The 26,663-nt window shown below is 44.2% G+C and overlaps 1 protein-coding gene across 1 annotated transcript in view; it reads left to right on the top strand.

Annotated features, from left to right (window-relative positions):
* The first annotated feature begins 1,279 nt into the window (after window positions 1-1,279).
* The window catches only part of LOC120052116 (ribonucleoprotein PTB-binding 2-like), a 74,373-nt gene continuing 48,989 nt past the window's right edge, over window positions 1,280-26,663 (top strand). The window contains exons 1-2 of the mRNA XM_038998964.1: window positions 1,280-1,532; window positions 17,372-17,438. Coding sequence (XP_038854892.1) covers window positions 1,284-1,532; window positions 17,372-17,438 — 316 coding nt within the window. The 5' untranslated portion in view covers window positions 1,280-1,283. The remainder of the gene's footprint in view (window positions 1,533-17,371; window positions 17,439-26,663) is intronic.

The following is a 26,663-nucleotide window of genomic DNA, read 5'->3' as shown; positions in this document are numbered from 1 at the left end:
ATAGCCCTACATATATAGCTGCCAAAAATCTCACGAGGAAAAAGGATCATATCTATTTTGGATGAATGTTTTTTTTCATCCCTTTTTATAAACATAATTGTGCTGTAAATATTTCCTAAGTGGGTTGCAATGTGTAAATTCGGATCTGAGGCGCACACTGACACACACATATACATGGCCATTGGACATTGTGAGGGTCCTGAAAGAAAGCTGCCATTTACTGCTCAGTCTGACTCAGTCACAGCCTCCACCCACAGGAAAAGGATTGACTGACTTTGGCTGACTGAGAGAAAGGTCCTGGCCATTCATGTTTATAATCTGCACAGCAGGGGACATGGTATTCCATTTTCCTCGTCCTGGTTTAATTTTAGGCCTATTTATTTCTTATTTATAGGCTAAATAAAGTATTGCCTGGGGCTTTTATCCTACATTGCAATGTATACTGAACAAAAATATAAATGCAACATGTAACGTGTTGGTCCCATGTTTCATGAGCTGAAATAAAAGATCCCCAAAATGTTCCATACGCACAAAAAGCTTATTTCTCTCAAATTTTGTGCAAAAATGTGTTTACATCCCTGTTAGTGAGCATTTCTACTTTGCCAAGATAATCCATCCACCTTACAGGTATCAAGAAGCTGAATAAACAGCATGATCATTACACAGATGCACCTTGTAATGAACACAATGCCACAAATATCTCCAGTTTTGAGGGAGAGTGCAATTGGCATGCTCACTGCAGGAATGTCCACCAGAGCTCTTGTCAGAGAATTTAATGTTCATTTCTCTACCATAGTCCGCCTCCAACGTCGTTTTAGAGAATTTGGCAAGAGGTCCAACCCGTCCCAAGTGGGTGGGCCTATGCCCTCCCAAGCCCACCTATGGCTGTGCCCCTGCCCAGTCATGTGAAATATATAGATTAGGGCCTTAATTCATTTATTTAAATTGACTGATTCCAAAATATGAACTGTAACTCTGTAAAATCATTGAAATTGTCGCATGTTGACTTTATATTTTTGTTCAGTATATATTTGAGCAAAGTTTATTTGAAATAGAGTATATGCATGCATTATGCTTTTTGATAAAACGAATTATGCAGCCTGTAGATTCGTTCCCCCTTCTCTGTATTGCTATAGCCTCTCTATGATGTGCTTATTGACAGGTAACATTTAGTTAATTAGCCATAGGGTATAGTCTACCACAGGATGGCGATAAAATATTATCCATGGTTTCATAGCTCACCTACCGCTGCCTCCACTCACTTTCATTCACAGCTACTCAAGATGGCGGCAGCTTCCTCCATCCAGCCGCCGAGCGTTCACTCTTTAAACCATAAAAACGCACCTTTCCTGGATTCTGACAGCCCGGAGATCCGTCAGGATGAGGACGCAGGTTCCGAGGGGACCAGTCTCCGAGATTTACCCGATTTGGAACCGGAGGAAATTGAGAAGAGGCTGGAGAAAACTCGCCACGAGCTGAGCAACAGGAGGAAAATCCTCATTAAAAACCTGCCACAAGATACAACCAACCAGGTGCGCTATTCTCTATTTTGACAGATGGAGTGAAGTTGGCTTGTTGTAGGCTAGGCTAATGTTTTGCGTCTCTCTCAAAGTAAAAAATGATTTCGGGCGTGCTCTTACGCAATACTTTGCTATACTTAGTTGTAGTTTATTTGCAGAAAAACGAACATAATAAACTTTAACGGTTTAAGAGAACCGTTAATTTTGCTGCGAGTCTTGTCTAGGCTATGCGATCAGGAATGATCATATTCATATGTAAACATCAGCATTTTTAGCAGGCTAATTCCTAGAAAGGCTATACAATGTAAATTCTGAAAGGCATTTAAAGACGGCCGCGCTCAATGCGCGTTATTTTTTTGTGGTTAACGTGCAGCTAGGAATTATATCAAACAGACTACCTTTGCCTCAAGTTTGTTAATCATTTCTACAATGTGACCGATGCACCCACATATTTGCCACTAGCGACAACTCCTGCCGTAGTTTAGGCTACAATTTAACAAATAGAAGTGAAGCCAATATAAATGGTTTGCATTTTTTATTCAGCCTAACAGCGCGGACATAGACTTGATATGAGACATTTATTTGCACGATATGCGTGAGTCGTTTTTGATGTTGCGAAATGACAATCAAATCGCTACAATATGGCATTCTCTTAAGTAGAGAAATGTTTAATGTGCAAATACAAATGTCCGTTGAACGTGGTGGACGTACTACGACGTTGAACGGACATTTGTATTTGCACATCAAACATTTGTTTGAAAATTATTGAACGCTTATAATATTTTAGTAAGGGTTTAATAAGGGTTTTATAGTAGGACAATAGGCTTATTTGAATTCAGCAGGTGGGAAAATGTGATGGTATTCATTCTCTGCACAGTCCATAATGTTTAGGATATAGCCTACTAATAGCCCTGTTCTAACAATACACTTCAATTCTGCACAAACCTATAGGCCTAGATATATTGATCAAATCAGGATTGGAATTTGTTTATGAACTTGAGAATTCCCAATGTAATATCCCATTTCTGTAACTGCTTGTATTATGGTTGGTAGGCTACAATACTGTTCCATTCAGTCATACTGTATGGTCTTGGGGTATACGTAATAAACTAGAGGCTGATTGTGAGTTCCTCCAGACTGTAGCAGCTAGCTAACATTTCCCAGCCAGAGGCAGGCAGGGTGCCAGGGCAGGGAGACAACCAGGAAGAACCAACACACACAGAGCCCAGAGCTGCTGGAGGAGCCAATGAAACAGTACGAGAAACACTATAAAGCCAGAGACACACATAGAGAGCCAAGCAGGTGAGGTGGAGAGACAGAGAGAGAAAGATGTGGTTTCCACATTATTACACTCTAAAAAATGCTGGGTTGTTTGGTTGACCTAGCTGCTGGGTTGCAGGCGTTGGGTCCCTTAGCTGAGTTGTTTTCTTTAAAAACTGCTGGGTAATTGATGCTGGTTGCTGGGTTATAGGCGCTGGGTTATTGAGATATGACCCAGCGTGTCAGATCAGAAGACCGGAGCCATAGTTTAGTAGGGGTGTGGCTTTCAGATAGTTATTTTTAGCCACCCATGAGAGTAAATGTCATTCCTGTTCTTCTGTTCTGTTGTATAGTTATCACATGTTAAAGTGGAACATTTACATTTTTGTAGCTTCATTGAGGCGTACAGAAGTGCATGAGTTCCCTAAAAGCCTATGTAAATCCCATTGTTGGGATACAATAAGGTGGTATACCATATTATAATATATAATAAATCATGTTAATATTATATAACAATGTGTAAAATGCAAAAAGAAAATAATGAAAATGTCAATCTGCAGTCGGTAAACTTAACATGATGAAAATAAAGGAGAGCCGCACACTCTAGGAGCTCAGATGCAAAAATGTAATGTCCAACGTTTCGACAGCCAAGCGGTCTTCATCAGGGTATGATCAAACACTGCGGTATGACTCGTTTATATAGTGTCAAAAGACACAGGTGTCTGTAATCATGGCCAAGTGTGGCCTAATATCATTGGTTAATTATCAAATATTAAAATGGCATACAAAGAACAGCATAGAAAAAAACAAATGGATAGCATACGATCATAGATTCATTTTAGACTACACAAGCTTACAAACAATTACAATGGCAAAGTCACAATAATCACAAGAATGGCTTCAGATCAAAGTCTACGTTGAGACCGAAGGGAGCAAGGGTCTTTAAATTAAAGATCCAGGCAGCCTCTCGTTTTAACAATAAATTATCAAGGTCACCCCCTCTCCTAGGGAGGGTGACATGTTCGATACCAATATAACGCAGAGACGAAATCGAGTGGTTTCCAAAAAGTGGGCCGCAACTGGGTAAGTCAAGTTTTTGCACCTAATGGTGCTACGATGCTCTGAGATACGTACTTTTAATTTGCGCTTTGTTTTACCCACATCATTTTTACCACAAGGACAAGTTCTAAGATAAATAACTGCCTTAGTGGAGCACGTGAGAACACTTTTGATAACACCTTTGAAACTTAACATGATGAACAGGAATGGCATTTACTCTCACCGGTGGCCAATAAGATCTAGCTGAAAGGCACCTAATAAGCCACGCCTCCTGAAAATAACCTAAGTATTACATTAAGACCCAGCTGCTAGGTCAAAGATTTAACTGATGGTTAAATTAACCCATGCTTGGGTAATCCTAACACCCAATTTGTTGGGTTATTCACGCAACACAACTGGCTGGGTAAAATAACCAAGTGTGTGTTCTGTCCAATATTTACCCAGCGCTGGGTTACCAAATAACCCAAATTGGGTTGTTTTTAACCCAGCATTTTTAAGAGTGTAGTGTCAACTCAACTCAGAAGCCAACAGATCAGGGGTCCTTGAGCACTATTTTATGAGAAAGAGAAGGTAGTGAGGAAATGAGGGAGGAAAACCAGTCTGCTCACTTCTCCTGTCTCCCATAGTATTTGCAGACCTGGTGTGTGTGTCTTTGTGTGCACAGTGCCTTCAGAATGTATTCACACACCTTGACTTGTTACACATTTTGTTGTGTCACAGATCTACACACAATTCCCCATAATATCAAAGTGGAAATATGTTTTTAGACATTTTTACTAATTAATACAAAATTTAAAGATGAAATGACTTAATTAAGAGGATAAGTATTTAACCCCTTCGTTATGACAAGCCTAAATACGTTCAGGAGTTATTTTTTTTTAAACAAGTCATAATAGGTTGCATGGACTAACTCTGTGTGCAATAATATTGTTTAACATGATTTTGTTGACTTGAATGACTTCCCCATCTCTGTACCCCGCACATACAAGTATTTGTAAGGTCCCTCAGTCAAACAGTGAATTCCAAGCACAGATTCAACGACAAAAACCAGGGAGGTCTTCCAATGCCTTGCAAGGGCACCTATTGGTAGATGGTTAAAAATAAAAAAATATTGAATATCCCTTTGAGCATGGTGAAGTTATTGATTACACTTTGGATGGTGTATCAATACACCCAGCCACTACAAAGATACAGGCATTCTTCATAAGTCAGTTGATGGAGAGAAAGGAAACTGCTCAGAGATTTCACCATGAGGCAAATGGTGATTTTTAAACCAGTTACCGAGTTAAATGGCTGTGAAAGGAGAAACTGAGGATGGATCAACAACATTGTAGTTACTCCACAATACTAACCTGAATGATAGAGTGAAAAGAAGGAAGCTTGTACAGAATAAAAAATATTCCAAAACATGCATTTTGTTTGCAATAAGGCAGGCATTAAAGTAAAACTGCAAAAAAATGTGGCAAAGAAATTTACTTTTTGTCCTGAATACAACACATTATGTTTGGGGCAAATCCAACACATCACTGAGTACCACTCTTCATATTTTCAAGCATGGTGGTGGCTGCATCATGTAATGGGTATGCTTGTCATCGGCAAGGACTAGGGAGTTTTTTAGGATAAGCACAGGCAAAGTCCTAGATGAAAACTTGGCCCAGTCTGCTTTCCAACAGACACTGGGACAATAACCTAAAATGCAAGGCCAATTATACACTGAAGTTACTTACCAAGATGACATTAAATGTTACTAAGTGGCCTAGTTACAGTTTTGACTTAAATCATCTTGAAAATCTATGACAAGACATGAAAATGGCTGTCTAGCAATGATCAACAACCAACTTGACAGCGCATGAAGAATCTTTTAAAGAAAGATGGGCAAATATTGTACAATCCAGGGTTGCAATGCTCTTCGAGACTTAACCAGGTAGACAACGCTGTAATCGCTGCCAAAGGTGATTCTAACATCAATATTAATGTTTTATTTGACATTTTAATTTAAACAAATGTTAGCATTTGTCTTCCACTTTGACATGACAGAGTATTTAGTGTGGACCGTTGTGTGAGCCCGACTAGCTTCATTTTAACGGCGTCCTTGTCCAGGGTGGATGGTGTCAGACATATAACTATGCTGACACTCCTCAGGTCATGGGAGGGAGGAGGGGAGTGGTGTGGAGGTAGGGAGGAAACGGGTTGAGAGAGGAGATGGATCTTAATGGGTGTGGAGGATATAGAGGGTTTTCCGTGCCCATTAACCAGGTCTCTCTTGGAAAATAGATTTTGTCTCAGTGAGACACCTGGATAAATAAGGTTAAATAGAAAAATATGACAGTGGAAGGTGAGGCATGGGTGGAGGTTTGACGGAAGGGGGGAGGATGAGGCATCAAACTACCGCCTCACCTCCTGCTATTAGTTAAGCTGTTTAATTATTTAGAGCCTCTCTGGAACAGGTGAGACTCACGCGGGCGGTGTGTGTATGTCACCCTCTCTCTGCCCACCCCTCTCCTGGATAGTGCGGCTGCGTGTGTCAATAGCAGACAGCAGTTCTAAAATCTGCCCCTCGTAGAACAGGACGTACCCTTCATCGCCACCTTGCACACACAAAACACACACACACACAAAAAAAAAACACACAAATACACAAGGCTGCATACAGATACATTCGCCTCCAAAATGTTTGGCCCCCTTGATAAAGATGAGCAGAAAGACTGCATAAGAAATATAATACAAATACTGAGTTATATTGTATACTCAAAAACAATATCATTTTGTAGTAATACAATTGCTCAGAGAAAAATATTTTCTAATTAAAAATATCTCCAAAAGATCTTGGTATCAAAATTATTGACACCCCAATTGTCAATACTTTGTGCACCCTTCCTTTGCAAGGATAATGGCACTTATCCTTTTTCTATAATGTTTAATGAGATTGGAGAGCACATTGGGAGGGATCTTAGGCCATTCTTCCATACAGACTCTTTCCTTATTCTTGATAGTCTTCGGTCTGCACTTATGGACTTCAAACCACAGAGACTGCGATGGCCATTGCAACATTTTTTTGTGGTCAGTTAACCATTTCTTTGTGGATTTTGATGTTCGCTTGGGGTCATTGTCTCGCTGGAAGATCCACTTGTGGCCAAGTTTCAGCCCCCTGACAGAGGCAGACAGTTTTTATGGGGGCTAAAATGTCCTTGTACTTGGTAGAATTCATGATGCCGTTGACTTTAACAAGGGCCCCAGGAACAGTGGAAGCACGACAGCCCCATAACATCAAAGATCCACCACCATATTTTACAGTAGGTATGAGGTTATTTTCTGCATATGCGTTCTTCTTTCGAGGCCAAACCCACCACTGACGTACGTGGCCAAAGAGCTCTATTTTATTGTCATCTGACCATAGCACCCGGTTGGTTGTTGGTTGCTCTCAATAAAGGCTTTTTCATGGCAACCCTTCCAAATAGCCTATTGGCATGGATGTGGTGTCAAATTGTAGATTTGGCAACTTGATGCAATTTAAGTTCTGTAATTCTCCAACTGTGGCTCTTGGACTTTCTTGCCTCCCGAACCATCTTCCCCACTGTGCGTGGGGACAAGATACTCTTGGGTCCTCTACCAGGCAAGTTTACCACTGTTCCAGTGGTTTTAAACTTCTTAATGGTTGCCCTAATAGTGGTAAATGGTATATTTGTTTTTTTCTTTCGTTTTTTTTTTAAACCCGTTGCCTGATTTTATGAAGGTCAACAACCATTTGTCTCTCTTAATTTGTGAGTTCTTTGCCTTTCCCAATGGTGATGGATGACAAACAGATTTGAAATGGGTGTTACCTCATTTTTATACCCTAGTGAAACAGGAAGCCAAAGAAGGCCGCAATACGGTTCCTTAAAATGAGATGAACTTAAAAAAGTTGAATGTTAAGGCAGATTTTATTGTATTTTATTTACAAGAATCTTTAGGTGTGGCAATAATTTTGACGTATCTTCTGAGAATTTTTTTTTTTTTTACTTGTTATTAAACAAAATCTCTTTCTCTAAGCAATTGTATTAGTATAGAATAATATAATTTTCAAATTTTTGGGAGCATACAATAACTTGGTATTTGTATTTATTTTATACAGTCTTTTTTTGCTCAGCTTTATTAAGGGTTGAATAGATTATTATTAGTATTGATATAATGGTATCCCCCCCTCCCTGAGTAGCTCCCTAAGGGGACTGAAAGAGCTGACAAGACAGCTGAGTGGTGCAGCCTGCCTGACTCTGAGCCTGGGTGTAGGAGCTATCTGCCTGGCTGACTGGTGTAGAGCTAGCTGCCTGCGGAGGGGTGGTCATTAGAGCAGCATGATGCCTGGTTACACACTGTGGAGCACAGTCTCTATTCACAGTTACATTCCCACTCATTGCATTGTGGAGCACAGCCTCTATTCATACAGTCACTCTTTCATCACACGCTCACAGATTATTACACTGTTATTATCAGAGCTGGTCCAGAGTAATTGACTTGAGAAGCATTGAGAAGAAAGGACTCTTGGCAACTTAAAGTGGAATATGTTGCGCTCACAGTAGCCTATGCCATTTCATACTGTATACAGCAATTCCACTGAAATGTAAACAGTTTGTGTTGCATTCACAACAGGATATCCACGTAGTACTATTTCTCACCTCCATGTCCCTCTCTCCCTCTCTGTTCAACACTCCGCTCTCCCCTGAAGAAAGGCAAACCGAAACACTGTTGACAGTGAATGAACAGTAGTCTCGTATTACCAGACTGATTACCACTGCAATAAACAGAGCAGGGACGGAGCCTGTGGAGAAAGGTGGAGGGGGAGAGAGGAGAGAGTGGAGTGGAGGGAGAGAGAGACCGAGAGTAGAGAGAGAGGGGAGTGGAGGGAGAGAGAGAGACAGAGAGGAGAGAGAGAGGGGGGTGGAGGGAGAGAGAGAGACAGAGAGGAGAGGAGAGAGAGTGGAGGGAGTAAAGGGAGAGAGAGAGACAGTGTTTGCTGCCTACTGCCTGCTTCTGGCCTAAATGCTAGCCAATATAGTGGAGCCGGTGGAGGAGAGAGCTTCCTGCTGTCTGCTTCCTGCTACTGCCTGTTTACCAGAGCCCATCTCTTTGCCTGTTTGTCTCAGGCACTGACTCAGAAGCTGTTATTGCAACTCACTCCCTGGTGGGAGCATATCATTGTAGTCCAATATCTGTGTTCATTCTCCTTTTCAAGTGTATATTTCGGAAGCTGGGACTAACACTTAAAACCACCATAGTTCTTGTGCATTCTGACTGAAACACCTGGGGTACACCACGTGATATGTTATGATCTATTTCCCCACAGATATCCTTCGACTTTGTGTGCTTCTGCACCTGCATTGCTTGCTGTCTGGGGTTTTAGGCCAGGTGTCTGTGTAGCACTTTGTGACATCTGCTGATGTAAAGAAGGGCTTCATAATATGCGTTTGATTGATTGACTTTGTAAACCTGTCAACCTTCAGAAAGCTGTATTTCCAATCATTCACAGAGCAGTTTGAACTGCTAAGGACTGGAGTTGCTTATGGTACTAAAGCTGCACATTCGAAAAAGTAATTTTACTTATGTAGCACAAACCATGTCATTCTGTTATCTAATATCTATGTAAATTTTAAGTGGCTGTTATGAGTTCTAGCGGGCAATGCACTTAAAAAAGATTTGCAAGGTACTAACATATCATTATAGCTTTGCCCTTGGAAGCCCATTGTAACCTCTGTGGCTGGGTTAGCTTTTATCTGTGAGGAGGTTTTGCTGGTGGCAGCTCTCTGTATATCCCAGTCAGTGTGGCGGTTTTGCTGGTGCCATGGTATGTGACGAGCCGCTGCTGAGGCGGCAGTGTGCAGCTGTGCCCCCACCTGAGTCCTGAGCTCCAGCAGGGACACACAGAGACAGGGGGGGGGGGTCAGGTGAGGTGACTGGAAAACGAGCCCATGTATGACGCATGCCTGTAGAGAGAGGAGAAAGAGCGAGAAGAGAGAGTAAGAGGAGATAGTGTTTAGCCCCCTGAGAAGATAAAGGAGAGGACAGTGTGATAAATAGAGGAAGAGGAGATAGTGTTTAGCCCCCTGAGAAGATAAAGGAGAGGACAGTGTGTGAAATAGAGGAAGAGGAGATAGTGTTTAGCCCCCTGAGAAGATAAAGGAGAGGACAGTGTGATAAATAGAGGAAGAGGAGATAGTGTTTAGCCCCCTGAGAAGATAAAGGAGAGGACAGTGTGTGAAATAGAGGAAGAGGAGATAGTGTTTAGCCCCCTGAGAAGATAAAGGAGAGGACAGTGTGATAAATAGAGGAAGAGGAGATAGTGTTTAGCCCCCTGAGGAGATAAAGGAGAGGACAGTGTGATAAATAGAGGAAGAGGAGATAGTGTTTAGCCCCCTGAGAAGATAAAGGAGAGGACAGTGTGTGAAATAGAGGAAGAGGAGATAGTGTTTAGCCCCCTGAGAAGATAAAGGAGAGGACAGTGTGATAAATAGAGGAAGAGGAGATAGTGTTTAGCCCCCTGAGAAGATAAAGGAGAGGACAGTGTGTGAAATAGAGGAAGAGGAGATAGTGTTTAGCCCCCTGAGAAGATAAAGGAGAGGACAGTGTGATAAATAGAGGAAGAGGAGATAGTGTTTAGCCCCCTGAGGAGATAAAGGAGAGGACAGTGTGATAAATAGAGGAAGAGGAGGTAGTGTTTAGCCCCCTGAGAAGATAAAGGAGAGGACAGTGTGTGAAATACAGGAAGAGGGTGTTAGGAAGGGAGTGAGGGAGAGAATAGGTCATACAGAGGGAGAGAGTGAGATCTGATTACGTGTCCATGTGCATGTTCTTGTTCTCTCTGGGCTCCGGGGGTACTGTAACACTGCATGAACATTTCGTCAGAGAGACGAGTAGCAGAGGAGAAGAGGGGGATGAGGAGAGGAAACGGGGTTGTTAAACCCTTATCGATGCCGCAGCGGAGAAAGCCTGTTAGCCCGGCCTACGAGATGTCCTATGAAGTGAGACTGTTCAGCTTTGTGTGTGTGTGTGATCCGTGCTGTGCTATAGTGAGCCACCTGTCAGACACTCCATAGAGGAAGTCACCGGGGACAGTACAGGGAACAGGAGGTCAGAGTGGAATATGGGGACACAGTAAGTCGTGGCACGGTCATGTTTACCACATACAGTGGAAGTAATACCTATATTATAATATTGTATGACAGTCTCGCCTACTTCCTGGATCGTGTCCCACACTGTTTTTTTGAATGGCCTTCAAGATTATATTATCAAATTCATGAAAAGCCGGTCATTTAAGATATACGTAAAATTATATATTATCCGTGGATTCATTTACTTCTAATCGAAAACCTTCATGAAATGCATCATGTAGAAGGACATTTTATCCACAAATACGAATAGAATTTAACATATACAGTGCCTTCGGACAGTATTCAGACCCCTTCACTTTTTCCTTATTTTGTTACGTTACAGCCTTATTGTCACACCCTGATCTGTTTCACCTGTCTTTTTGCTTGTCTCTACCCCCTTCCAGGTGTCGCCCATCTTCCTCATTATCCCCTGTGTATTTATACCTGTGTTCTCTGTTTGTTTGTTGCCAGTTCATTTTGGTTTGTCAAGCCTACCAGCGTTTTGTCCCGTGCGCCTTTCTGTCTCTAGTTCCTGTTTTCTAGTTTTTCCATTTTTTGAACATTCTGCCTGCCCTGATCCTGGGCCTGCCTGTCGTTCTGTACCTTTCGGACTCTGCTCTGGACTACTGACCTCTGCCTGCCCCCCCCTGTTTTTGTAATAAACTTTTGTTACTTCGAAACTGTCTGCATCTGGTTCTTCTCCTGAGCCTTGACACTTATCCTAAAATGGATTAAATATAATTTTTTTCTCAGCAATCTACACACAATACCCCATAAAGACAAAGTCAAAACAAGACATTTTTTATAATTTATTAAAAATAAAAACATTTCTGCATTACTGAAGGTCCCCAAGAACACATTGGCCTCCATCATTATTAATTGGAAGATGTTTGGAATCACCAAGACTCTTCCTAGAGCTGGCCGTCCGGCCAAACTGAGCAATCGGGGGAGAAAGGCCTTGGTCAGGGAGGTGACCAAGAACCTGATGGTCACTCTGACAGAGCTCTAGAGTTCGTCTGTGGAGATGGGAGAAGCTTCCAGAAGGACAACCATCTATGCAGCACTCCACCAATCAGGCCTTTATGGTAGAGTGGCCAAAATGAAGGCACTCCTCAGGAAAAGGCACATGATAGCCGTCTTGGAGTTTGCCAAAAGGCACCTAAAGACTCTCAAAGCTAGAGAAACAAGATTATCTGGTCTGATGAAACCAAGATTAAACTCTTTGGCCTGAATGCCAAGCGTCACATCTGGAGGAAAACTGGCACCATCACTACGGTGAAGCATGGTGGTGGCAGCATCATGCTGTGGGGATGTTTTTTAGTGGCAGGTACTGGGAGACTTGTCAGGACCAAGGAAAAGATTAACGGAGCAGGGCCTCCTGAGTGGCGCAGTGGTCTAAGGCACTGCATCACAGTGCCGGCAGGGATGTTCTTGTCCCATCGCGCACTAGCGACTCCTGTGGCGGAGTGCACGCTGACATGGTTGCCAGGTGTACGGTGTTTCCTCCAACACATTGGTGCAGCTGGCTTCCAGGTTAAGCAATGCGGCTTGGTTGGGTTGTGTTTCAGAGGACGCACGGCTCTCGACCTTCGCCTCTCTCTTGAGGCCTTACGGGAGTTGCAGCGATGAGACAAGACTAACTACCAATTGAATACCACGAAATTGGGGTGTAAAAGGGGTAATATATATAAATAAAAGATGAACAGAGCTTCAATTTTGTAAATTATGTCTGGGTGTTGGAGTGTACCCCTGGCTATCAGTACATTTTAAAAACATGAAAATTATGCTGTCTGGCTTGCTTGATATAAGGAAGTTGAAATTATTTATACTTTTACATTTGATACTTCAGTATATTTTAGCAATTACATTTACTTTTGATACTAAAGTATATTTCAAACCAAATACTTTTAGACTTTTACTCAAGTAGTATTTTACTGGGTGACTTTCACTTTTACTTGAGTCATTTTCTATTAAGGTATCTTTACTTTTACTCAAGTATGACAATTTTACTTTTTCCACCACTGGTAATCATATACCTGACCCATTCAAGGGCATGAAGACCTCCCGTACTAGGCGCCAACAGCCATTCAGTGTTCTACGCTGGCCCTCTAGTAACTACTCAGAGCTTAAACTCACAGACTGGCTGGCTGTTTGTTGAAGATGCACTCCCTCTAACGCAGTCACTCACTGTAATTCCTCAGCCCCTCTCTCTGTCCCTCTCTCTGTCTCTCTCTCTGTCCCTGTCCTCTCTCTCTATCTCTCTCTTTCTCACTGACCCACATGGTCACTCTCAGACAGGATAGACTTTGAGACTTGTACCCCAAATCCTCTCAGGCCACTGTCCCTGTGTTTGTAAACCACCTGATTAAGCTTCTGTGACTGGGGAGTAGGTGTGTGTGTGTGCGTACGTGCGTTAAGAGCTGAGGTGTAAACTCAATGATTGTCACTCCCTGTGTAAATATATTAGCCCTGGCTAAGGGAATCAGCTCCCTGTGTCCTGTCCTTGTTCTGCTCTGCCCTGGCCACCTCGCCTGCCTGCCTGGCCTGTACTGGGGATGTGTCCCAAATTGCACCTATATGGGCCCTGGTCAAAAGTAGTGCACTATAGAGGGAATAGGGTGGAATTTAGGATGCATCCAGGGTCAGGGCCACAGCCTGCCCATACCACCCCTTTAAGTGATTTCTAGGCCGATTTACATTTGAAAGACTGGGATTGTGCGCAGGAGAGACAACAGATCCTGACGTGTAGTATGCCTTAATCCATATCTCTGATTATTGTGTCCGGGAAGGGCTTTGGACTCATTTAAGACCCATTATCCACTGTGGACGGAGACGCGTTAGGAGGAGAGAGGGAGAGGGGGAGGCAGAGGAGGAAAAGAAAGAGAGAGAGAGAGATGGAGATATAGAGGAAAATTCTCTCTGTGTTGTGTACACTGTATATCTCTCTCTGAATGGAGATGAGTTTAGACAGCTCCCCTCCGTGCCTCGTATGGTAGAGTGAATTAGAGGCTGTGTTCCAAATGTTGTGTTCCAAATGGCATCCTGTTCCCTATATAGTGTACTTCTTTTGACCAGGTCTCATATAGGGCTCTGCTTAAAAGTAGGTGCTGGGCCCTGGTCAGAATTAGTGCACTATGTATGAATTGGGTGCAATTTAGAACGCATTCGCATATCTTTCCCTCTCAGTAAGAGAAACAGACAGCATACGTACGTATACCGCTGTTTCTTGTTAACTGAGTTAAGTTATCGCTGTACTATTTAACCTTTTTACTGCAGTGGGCTGAATCAGGGTCACACAGTGTTTCTTGGTAGTCTTAAACAAATGTACTTTGAAACAAAAGTATACACCTCACACACATGGTTATGGGCTTAAACAAAAGAAAACACCTCGACCATGTCAGATATAGAGTTTAAATGTATTCCATTTTGAGTTTGCATCCCAATATTACACTTTATGTACACTACATGTACAAAAGTATGTGGACACCCCTTCAAATGAGTGGATTCGGCTATTTCAGCCACACCCATTGCTGACAGGTGTATAAAATTGAGCACACAGCCATGCAATCTCCATAGACACATTGGCAGTAGCCCGTATTGAAGTGGTGTAAAGCTTGCCGCCATTGGACTGGAGCAGTGGAAACGCGTTCTCCGGAGGGATGAATCACGCTTCACCATCTGGCAGTCCGACAGACGACTCTGGGTTTGGCGGATGCCAGGAGAACGCTACCTGTCCGAATGCATAGTGCTAACTGTAATGTTTGGTGGGGGAGGAACAATGGTCTGGGGCCGTTTTTCATTGTTCGGGCCAGGCCCCTTAGTTCTAGTGAAGGGAAATCTTAACGCTACAACATACAGTGATATTCTAGATGATTCTGTGCTTCCAACTTTGTGGCAACAGTTTAGGGAAGGCCCTTTTCTGTTTCAGCATGACAATGCCCCAGTGCACAAAGCGAGGTCAATACAAAAATGGTTTGTCGAGATCGGTGAGGATGAACTTGACTTGCCTGCGCAGCGCCCTGACCTCAAACCCCATCGAACACCTTTGGGATGAATTGGAAAGTCGACTGCGAGCCAGGCCTAATTGCCCAACATCAGTGCCCGACCTCACTAATGCTCTTGTGGCTGAATGGAAGCAAGTCCCCGCAGCAATGTTCCGACATCTAGTGGAAAGCCTTCGCAGAATAGTGGAGGCTGTTATAGCAGCAAAGGGATCGGGGGGGGGGATCAACGCTATATTAATGCCCATGATTTTAGAATGAGATGTTCGACGAGCAGGTGTCCACATACTCTTGGCCATGTAGTGTACATCACCGAAGACTGATATATAACAAAACCGTCTGACATAAAAACACAGGATTTTCTGCGTGTTTAAAAAAATATATGTTTATTAATTATTTTTCATTATGAAAAATACTAATAACATTCCACACCTGAGGCCACAAGTGGGCAATTTGGTATTTTTACTGCAGGAAAGGGGTAGCTGCAGCAATATTTTGGCAACGAGGCCCTTTTGTCTACTTCACCAGAGTCAGAGGGACTTGTGGATACCATTTTTATGTTTCTGTGTCCAGTATAAAGGAAGTCGGGCGTAGTTTCGCGAGCCAACGCTAACTAGTAATAGAACAATGACTGGAAGTCTATGGGTATCCGCTAGCATGCTAGCAACATCCTTTAAACCGCACGCAGAGACATACAAATGGTATCCACGAAGTTCATTTGACTGTGGGGAAGTAGATAAAAGGGCATCATTGCCAAAATCCTGAAGTATCCCTTTAATGTCAGACCACTGCCAGCACAGCAGGACACACACAGGAGTCACAACCAAAGCAGAGAGACACACCGCAGGGGCTGGAGTGGGTGGCTGGTAGGCTGATGCTTTGGAACCAACGGACTTTGCTCAAAATGTCACCACCTTTTAGATGTAGAAACGCCACGAACACTCGTCACAGCACGGAGCGGAGCAGCGTAGAAATAGAGTAGCATAGAACCGTACGGCATGGTCTGACACAGCATGCATGTCTAAAGTGCTCTAAAGTGTCTCAGCGGGGTTCTACAGGATGCTGATGTGGGGCTTCAGAGTGGCTTAATGGAGGTTTGTCAGCAGGATAGTTCGGCCTCGCTGCCTTCACCCATCTCCGATCTGTGAGCGCCGAGACATACAAGTTTGAGGAAATACAACAGCTCTGTTTTGATCTCACCCCGGACAGACAAACACAGTGACGCTCACAGCAGTGAGCGGTGTGTGTGCTTGGGCTTAAAAGGAGCGAATGGGAGAGAAAGCATGCAGAAAGAGGGAGGTAGGTAGGTAGGGCGAGGGGGGGAGAGAGAAGAGCAATGGGCTGCTGTGCAGGATGTACAGCTCTCTGCTCTCCTTCTCTCCTCTCTCTTTTCCCTCTCTTTCTCTCTCTGTGGGAGGTGAGTCAGATAGATGACTATCTACCTACGGGACACGTTGCTCTGCTCTCTCTGTACAGTACCCTGGGATTGAAGGAGGAGTGGAGAGAGAGCGGGCTTGTTGAAGTGCTTTGATTTCCTCTTACATCCCATAAGAGCTGCTCTTTTTTTTTTAGCTACGAGTGACCCTGCGTGGGTGTGTGTGGCCTTCCGCGATAAGAGGATGACTCGTAGCGTGGTGTGTGTGTGTTGGAGCGGAGATGGTAGCAGAGAGGGTAGCGTTGAGCGAAACGGAACAGGGAGGTGAAACGATATACGCCTCTCTTTGATGTTATATGCAGCCCATCTCCTGCCTGCTTGCATTCTGCTCGGCACTTCCCCAGGCCGTGTTTTAAACGAAGTCATGTTTACAGTTCCCCAGAGACCAGCCATACGTCTCTCAGGCAGCAGGCAGGCACCACTACCCCCGCGGTTCGTGTGGAAGTATACAGTAGCCACTGCACTTTGACCTCTGCCCTCTCCTCTGTCAGATAATGCATGGGCTGCTGGGTTGGTGGGCAGTATGCTTTGACTGTATGTCGCTCTGGATAGGAGCCTCTGTTAAATGTGCGGGCAGAAGGGTGTCTGATTTAGTGTCTTAATATTCTGATTCATATGTTTTTGGGAATGTATCTCCACTGTGAGTGTAAACGACATGTTCTTGTTAAAGAACCCAAAAAGGCGATTCAACTTGAGGATATGTTTGATCTAATTCCCCAATACAAGAGAACGATTACAATAGGGAAACCTTCCACCAAAGACTTCTGAAAAGTATTTCTGAGGGGGCAAATTGCCTCAGCTGTCAACGAATCGAAGAAGTGTCCCATCGGGAAACACCGAGACGTTAGTGTGTTCGGTTGTTCCCCCTAAAAAATCCAGCTTTTATTCCCCCATGTTTAAACTCACCTCTCTCTGTTTCTACCCCTCTCTCCCTCCCTACACCCCCCCCCCCCCCCCCCCCCCCTCTCTCTGCAGGAGGTCCACGAGATTCTGAGAGAGTACGAGCTCAAGTACTGCTTTGTGGACCGCAACAAAGGGACAGGTAAGCCAAAACCAACCTCCCACTTCTCCAAACCATCAACATCCTCTTCAGTGCACAGAACAACCCCACCATGTCTGTCCAGTCACCTTTCCCGGGGCGTCAAGTTAAAGGGGATACCTATACATAGAGGAGAGCGAGAGCCAAACACTTGAAATCGAATACCTTTTTTGAAATGCGGATCTGCAAACAGCTGAGATAGCAGAGGGCAACATGTCACGGGGTTAAAGGTATTTAATGGCTGATGAGAGCTTAATGTGAAATGGCCTCATCCACTGTGTGTGTGTGTGTGTGTTATCCACGGCTCACGTCACACGGTTAATTATTCCAACAGGCCGCGGTGTCGAGGGTAGGATGGCTCCTGAAGTAGCAGTAGAAGGAAGGACGTCGAGACGGCTCCCTCTTTTTCCACACTGTAATTCATTTTCTTAACACAGATCCCTTGGTGATATTTTGACAGCTCCACTTTCCTTCTCTCTACTCCTCTCTCTCTCTATTCTCTCTCTCTTTTGCTCTCTCTCTCATTCTCGCTCTTCTCTCTCTACTCTCTTTCGCTCTCTCTCTCTGCTCCTCTCTCTCTTTCGCCCTCTCTCTCTATTCTCTCTCTCTTTTGCTCTCTCTCTCTATTCTCTCTCTCTCTTTCGCCCTCTCTCTCTATTCTCTCTCTCTCTTTTGCTCTCTCTCTATTCTCTCTCTCTCTCTCTTTCGCTCTCTCTCTATCATCTCTCTCTCTCTATTCTCTCTCTCTCTTTCGCTCCCTCTCTTTCTCTCTCTTTCTCAAATCAATAGATGTCCATGCTTTAAATAGCTTAGCTCATTTTAGAGAAGGTAGCTAGTTGCAGAACTTGATGCGTCAGTGTTAGTGGAATTCTAATGATTGCCCTTTTGAATTAAAAGACGGAGACAGAACTATTTTTAATCAAATCTCATTTGAAAGTGGTGGAACTTCAAAGAGATTGTCAGGACGAGGACGAGAGAGAGAGAGAGAGAGAGAGAGAGAGAGAGACCTGCACATGTCCTCTACTGTATGCTTATTGTTATCGTTCAATGTATGGTTATTTTGGCCCTTGGTTATTGTTGTTACTGTTGTCCCGTTGACAATTTTGATTCCTATTATTTTCATATTGTAAATAGCCAAAGTAAGCTTTGGCAATATGTACATTGTTGAGAGAGAGAGATTTCTAGTGTGATATATTCACGTTATAATACCATATCACAGCAGCACAGTAGTGTTATCTCTGAGGCCAGGACCAGTATGGTCAAGATCAGTCATCTTTAACATCAGACACAGCGAGTCAATCACAGCTCCCCCAGAAAGGATCTGACAGCATTTGAACTCTGTCATCAATCTTTGTCTATCACAGAGAGAATCTCTGTAGGTGTGTGTGTGTGTGTGTTATGATGTTATGGTGTTCCAGAATAGCTGACCGAGGAGTCGGCACACCACAACGTGTTAACCCCAAGCCTGATTAGCAGGTGTTACACTGTAACCTTCCCCCTGTCAATCACTACCTCCCCAACCACCAATACCCAGCCACCCCTCTCGCCCCTCCCAAGACCACACTGTGGGAAATCTTGGAAGACACCTTGTAGCTTTACCCCCCCCCCCCCCCCCCCTAACCTTCTCGCGAGCCCCCTCCCGGGGTACCACTGTCCAATGGGAGAATCTTGTGTCCTGTTGACCAATCAAATCCAATTGTATTGGTCACATACACAAGGTTAGCCGATGTTAATGTGAGTGTAGTGAAATGCGTGTGCTTCTAGTTCCGACAGTGCAGTAATATCTAACAAGTAATCTAACAATTCCACAATAACTACCTAATAATAGCGGCATAGGCAAGATGTAATAGATGGTATACAATACAGTATATACATTAGATGAGTAATGTAAGATATGTAAACATTATTGAAGTGGCATTATTTAAAGTGACTCGTGATCCATTTATTAAAGTGGACAATGATTAGAGTCTGTGTTAGTGATGGCTGTCTAACAGTCTGATGGCCTTGAGTTAGAAGCTGTTTTTCAGTCTCTCGGTCCCAGCTTTGATGCACCTGTATTGACCTCGCCTTCTGGATGGTAGCGGGGTGAACAGGCAGTGTCTCGGTTGGTTGTTGTCCTTGATGATCTTTTTGATCTTCCTATGACATCGGGTGCTGTAGGTGTCCTGGAGGGCAGGTAGTTTGCCCCCGGCGATGCGTTATGCAGACCGCACCACCCTCTGGAGAGCCTTGCGGTTGTGGGCGGTGCAGTTGCCGTACCAGGCGGTGATACGGTCCGACAGGATGCTCTCAATTGTGCATCTGTAAAAGTTTGTGAGGGTTTTAGGTGACAAGCCACATTTCTTCAGCCTCCTGAGGTGTTTGCGCCTTCTTCACCACACTGTCTGTATGGGTGGACCATTTCAATTTGTCCGTGATGTGTACGCTGAGGAACTTAACTTTCGATGTGGATAGGGGGTGCTCCCTCTGCTGTTTCCTGAAGTCCACGATCATCTCCTTTGTTTTGTTGATGTTGAGTGAGAGGTTGTTTTCCTGACACCAGACTCCGAGGGCCCTCACCTCCTCCCTGTACGCTGTCTCGTCGTTGTTGGTAATCAAGCCCACTACTGTTGTGTCGTCTGCAAACTTGATGATTGAGTTGGAGGCGTGCATGGCCACGCAGTCATGGGTGAACAGGGAGTACAGGAGGGGGCTGAGCAAGGATCGTTGTCGGGCCCCAGTGTTGAGGATCAGCTAAGTGGAGATGTTGTTTCCTACCTTCACCACCTGGGGGCGGCCCGTCAGAAAGTCCAGGACCCAATTGCACAGGGCGGGGTTGAGACCCAGGGCCTCAAGCTTAATGACGAGTTTGGAGGGTACTACGGCGTTGAATGCTGAGCTGTAGTCAATGAACAGCATTCTTACATAGGTATTCCTCTTGTCCAGATGGGATAGGGCAGTGTTCTGTGTGATGGCGATTGCATTGTCTGTGGACCTGTTGGGGCGGTATGCAAACTAAAGTGGGTCTAGGGTGGCAGGTAAGGTGGAGGTGATATGATCCTTGACTAGTCTCTCAAAGCACTTCATGATGACAGAAGTGAGGGCTACGGGTGATGGTCATTTAGCTCTGTTATCTTTGCCTTCTTTGGTACAGGAACAATGGAGGCCATCTTGTAGCATGTGTTGACATCAGACTGGGATAGGGAGCAATTGAATAGTCCGTAAACACACCAGCCAGCTGGTCTGCGCATGCTCTGAGGACGCGGCTAGGGATGCCGTCTGGGCCAGCAGCCTTGCGAGGGTTAACATGTTTAAATGTCTTACTCACGTCGGCCACAGAGAAGGAGAGGAGGGGCCCGCAGTCCTTGGTGGCACTGTATTATCCTCAAAGCGGGCAAAGGTGTTTAGTTAGTCTGGAAGCAAGACGTCGGTGTCCGTGACGTGGCTTGTTTTCTTTTTGTAGTCTGTAATTGCCTGTAGACCCTGCCACATACGTCTCGTGTCTGAGCCGTTGAATTGCGACTCAACTTTGTCCCTATACCGACATTTCGCTTGTTTGATTGCCTTGCGGAGGGAATAACTACACTGTTTATATTTAGCCATATTCTAAAAAATATTTCCATGGTTAAATGCGGCCATCTATCCAATTTCTGGTTAGGGTAGGTTTTCATAGTCATAGTGGGTACAACATCTCCAATGCACTTCCTTATAAACTCACTCACCGAATCAGTGTATAAATCGATGTTATTCTCTGAGGCTGCCCAAAACATTTCCCAGTCTGCGTGATAAAAACAATATTGAAGCATGGATTCTGATTGGTCAGACCAGCGTTGAATGGTTCTTGTCACGGGTACATCCTGTTTGAGTTTTTGCCTATAGGACGGTAGGAGCAAAATGAAGTCACAGTCGGATTTGCCGAAGGGAGGGCGGTGCAGGGCCTTGTATGCATCGCGGAAGTTAGAGTAGCAGTGATCCAGTATATTGCCCGCGCGAGTGCTACAATCAATATGCTGATAGAATTTAGGTAGCCTAGTTCTCAAATTTGCTTTGTTAAAATCCCCAGCTACAATAAATGCAGCCTCAGGATATATGGTTTCCAGTTTACATAGTGTCCAGTGAAGTTCCTTGATGTCCGCCGTGGTATCTGCTTGAGTGGGGACATACACGGCTGTGACAATAACCGAAGATAATTCTCTTGGGAGATAATATGGTTGGCATTTGATTGTAAGGAATTCTAGGTCAGGTGAACAAAAGGGCTTGAGTTCCTGTATGTTGTTATGATTACGCCATGAGTCATTAATCATGAAGCATACATCCCCGCCCTTCTCCTTCCCAGAGAGATGTGTATTTCTGTCGGCGCAACTCATGAAGAAATCCGGTGGCTGTTCCGACTCCGACAACATATCCCGAGAGAGCCATGTTTCCGTGAAACAGAGAATGTTACAATCTCTGACGTCTCTCTGGAAGGCAACCCTTGCCCTAATTTCGTCTACCTTGTTGTCTAAAGACTGGACATTAGCGAGTAATATACTCGGAAGCGGTGGGTGGTGTGCACACCTTTGAAGTCTGACCAGGAGTCCGCTCCGTCTACCTCTTCTGCGGCGACGTTGTTTTTGGGTCGGCCTCTGGGATTTGATCCAATGTCCTGGGTGGTGGTGCGAACAAAGGATCCGCTTCGGGAAAGTCGTACTCCTGGTCGTAATGTTGGTAAGTTGACGTTGCCTTTATATCCAGTAGTTCTTCCCGGCTGTATGTAATAACGCTTGAGATTTTCTAGGCTAACAATGTAAGAAATACTTAATGTAAGAAAAAAAACAAAATACTCCATAGTTTCCTAAGGACTCGAAGCGACCATCGCTGTCGGTGCCGTCTTGCTTCTTGCCATTCTCTGCCTGTTCCCACCGTCCCTTACCCTTGTGTGGTCTCTAGGCTGTGGGATGTGTGAGCGCTGAGGAGGGGTCTTATATCTCTGTGCCGTGTGGGGGATCTTATATGTCCCTCTACATTGTGGAGAAATCCCTAATTAGAGGTGTAGTGGGTTGAATGTGAGTCCCGTGATCCAACTCTCGGGCCCCTCAACCTCTTCAGGCTTGTCACCTCACAGACCCCCAGCTCCATTCTCAGGACAGGGTCCCGCTTGGAGACACAGTGATCTCTCCAGTCCACACACCAACTCATAGACGTGCAGAGTTTGAAATGGAGAGAGAGAGAAAGATGATAGATGACAATAAAGAAGGGATAGGAGAAATAAAGGGAAAGGTGAGAGAGTGTGTGTGTGTGTGTGTGCTTGTATATATGTGTGTGTGTGTACATGTTTCTGTGTATGTCCATATGTGTTTAAACTATATAGTGAGTATATGAATCTGTTATGGAGCCTGAATAGTTCTCCTCGGCATCTGTAGGACGTTGATCTTTCTAAATGTTTATATAGTATGTCCTGTGTGAGAAGCAGCGCTATCCCTTAAACCAAGGTTCCCCAACTGAATTTGGCCCACAGGTGGTTTTATTTGCCCCCCCCCCCCCTCTCTTATTGAACAAATCTGTTCCCAAGTATTCCCATGCACAATAGAGATACAAATGTAAGCGAGATTTGAAATTGTGTTTTAATCGAACATTATATCTGTTTGGGCTTCTCGCGGTCAATTTGCAGTCTACAAATGATTTGTAAATTAGGTTCCGGCCCCCCGACCATCCACTCAAGAAAAAAATCGGCTTCATCTAGCTTGATCCCTGCCTTAAACTGCCGTCAGCCCCCCCACACCGCCACACACGCACAAACTCTCCCCCCTACTCCCTATCTCCCTCAGCGCCATACCAAAGAACACAGGGCCATTAAAGGACTCAAACCATCGTAAATCACCAGATAACGAGTGTACATTACTCACCATTCATCTCATGCCGCGCGTGTGTACAAACTCTGTGTACGCTTAATGCTGAATTAGCCGAACAGCATGTTTCGTTTGGATGTAATATCTATCGTTGTAAGTATGGGGTGTAAATTTAATCTTCCCTTTGGGGAAATGGTGAAACAGATTTTATGTGATTTTTATTGGGCCATGGTTTTAATTGGTGTGAAACACTAGCTTGGCTTCAAATGGCACCCTATTCCCTATTTAGTGTTTTATTTTGACCAGGTGCCCGTATAGGGCTCTGGTCAAAAGTAGGGCACTATATAGGAAATAGGGTGCCGTTTGGGATGCAAGACACTGTCGTATTATATATTCCCTGTGCTGATTGTGGGATGCAGATGGCTTGGTTTGCCCTGAAACACGGGCTACCCAACAGGGATTGTTTTCTGGGTGAAATAAGTGGTATGTGTCAGAGAATTCCTGGAAATGACAATTGTGCAATGATTCCTTTTGGAAGAAAACAACAGGGAGTGAATTCAAAGGAGTGTCACATCTTGTTTTGCAGCCGGTCTCTCTTGCCTGGAGGAGAGTGGAGAGTGTGTGTATGTGAGGGCTGATTCCCAACCCCTTGCCTATTACCAATAACTGAGATGTACGGCTGTTCCATCTGTGACATCAAATCCGTCCCCGTATAGACATTTCAGTTCATTTTAGAGGGCTGCTTGTGCTGATTAGAGCTTATGTGTGCACGTCTGTGTCCCTGTCTCTCTCTCTCTCTCTCTCTCTCTCTCTCTCTCTCTCTCTCTCTCTCTCTCTCTCTCTCTCTCTCTCTCTCTCTCTCTCTCTCTCTCTCTGTCTCTCTGTCTCTCTCTGTGAGGATTTGCTCCAGGACGTTGCTCAGAAGTTGGTAGCCTCTTTAGGTAATGAGGGGTATATCTCCCTCCTCATCCCCTGTGTTACTCTGCCTTTGCTTCAGTGCACCCACCGTGCAAATTAGAGCGCTGCGCCGCAGCGAGGACTCCTTATGACTTCCTCATTACGGAGTGTTATGGTGTTGATTTTAACAGTTAGCATCTGTCGTTACCTGGCCTCCCAGCCCAATCCTACGCCTGGGAATTTCCACGCCAGCCATAGAGCCTCGATAGAGTGCCCCGGATGCGGAATTCGGGAATTTCCAAAGGTATGCGCGGCGTTGCGGAACTGTCCGCTGGGATGACAATGGAAGGGGTCAGCAGGGGGATCCTGGCCACACAATGGGCCTTCTGTGTGAGCCGATTACCGTCCCCATAATGGAGACACTGCACTCAATAGAAAAAGGGTTCCAAAAGTGATCTTCAGCTGTCCCTGTATGATAACTCTTTTTGGTTCCAGGTGTTAGGTTCTAAATAAACAGAGTAAAACACTCACGGACGCTTAGTAAAGCTCAAACCAAGTTTATTCACCCAAAGGGTCGGACAGCTGCACAGACAAAGACATGGTTCCACCAGTGGTAGTATATATACCCCAATTTGGGTGGAGTATCCTCCTTCCCTCTAAACATTACATCTTTATTGCTAGGCAGGAAGTTAAGTGATGCGGGCAATAAACTATTCCTTCTCCCTTAATGTGACCTGAACTGACCTCGGCCCCCATTCCTCACTGAACCACATCTCTCCACCCTTATCAGTGCCGGCAACCATGTGATTGCTTTTCCGTTACTAAGTACATTCCAAGCTTAATTGCCTCCACCATATACATCCCTCCTACAGATAACCATTGACTTCCGTTTTAGAAACCAGACTATGGCACTCAATATTTTTTGTATTTTATTTCAACTTTATTTAACCAGGTAGGCTAGTTGAGAACAAGTTCTCATTGACAACTGCGACCTGGCCAAGATAAAGCAAAGCAGTGCGACACAAACAACAACACAGAGTTACACATGGAATAAACAAGCGTACAGTCAATAACACAATAGGGAGAAAAAGAGTCTATACACAGTGTGTGCAAATGCCGTGAGGAGGTAAGGCAATAAATAGGCCATAGTAGCAAGTAATTACAATTTAGCAAATTAACACTGGAGTGATAGATGAGCAGATGATGATGAGCAGATGATGGTGTGCAAGTAGAAATACTGGTGTGTAAAAGAGCAGAAAAGTAAATAAAAACAATATGGGGATGAGGTAGGTAGATTGGGTGGGCTATTTACAGATGGACTATGTACAGCTGCAGCGCTCGGCTAGCTGCTCAGATAGCTGATGTTTAAAGTTAGTGAGACAAATATAAGTCTCCAGCTTCAGCGATTTTTGCAATTCGTTCCAGTCATTGGCAGCAGAGAACTGGAAGGAAAGGCGGCCAAATGAGGTGTTGGCTTTGGGGATGACCAGTAAGATATATCTGCTGGAGCGCGTGCTACGGGTGGGTGTTGTTATCGTGACCAGTGAGCTGAGATAAGGCGGAGCTTTACCTAGCAAAGACTTACAGATGACCTGGAGCCAGTGGGTCTGGCGACGAATATGTAGCGAGGACCAGCCAACGAGAGCATACAGGTCGCAGTGGTGGGTAGTATATGGGGCTTTGGTGACAAAACGAATGGCACTGTGATAGACTGCATCCAGTTTGCCGAGTAGAGTGTTGGAGGATATTTTGTAAATGACATCGCCGAAGTCGAGGATCGGTAGGATAGTCAGTTTTACAAAGGTATGTAGTATTTCAATAGGATATCTGATAATGAACAATATTTCAAGTTTAGGAGTCAGAACCCATCACAGGTAAAACACTTTGGTTCCAGGTAGAACTCTTTTGGGATTTATGTAAAAACCTCAGTGGAAAGGATTCCCTAGGGCAGTGGCTCAGATAAAAAGAAAAGAAAAACATAATATATATATCTTTTTTTTACATTAACCTAATAAAAACAGTTCTGTCGGAATGAGGTTTGTGCAGTAGGCCTAATACATTATCACAGCATATCGGCTATATGCCTGGTCTGCCAATATTGTTCTTCTCAGACCATATTATATTTTAAAACTCAAGCTTTGATAATAAAATAGATCAGTTGGTAAAAGAGCTTTATAATAAATTGAAATAATTAGGCAATTATTCACTTTTTTTAGTTGACTGGATTGATGGTACCTGCATCTGATGGTCATGGTGATTTCAAGGTAACTGGGAACTCGTAAAAAACAAGATCAAATTATGACGTCGGTGAACTTCAAGATGGGAAATCCGAGCTCTACACTCTTAGCAAAAAGGGTTCTTCGGCTGTCCCCATAGGAGAACCCTTTCGGTTCCAGGTAGAACTCTTGGGTTCCTTGTAGAACACTCTGTTGAAAGGGTTCTACATGGAACTGAAAAGGGTTCTACCTGGAACCAAAAAGGGTTATTCAAAGCGTTCTCCTATGGGGACAGCCGAAGAACCCTT

This window comes from Salvelinus namaycush, chromosome 8, assembly GCF_016432855.1.
Source record: "Salvelinus namaycush isolate Seneca chromosome 8, SaNama_1.0, whole genome shotgun sequence".
Taxonomy (NCBI): Eukaryota; Metazoa; Chordata; class Actinopteri; order Salmoniformes; family Salmonidae; genus Salvelinus; species Salvelinus namaycush.
This window is presented reverse-complemented; position numbering and strand designations above follow the sequence as displayed.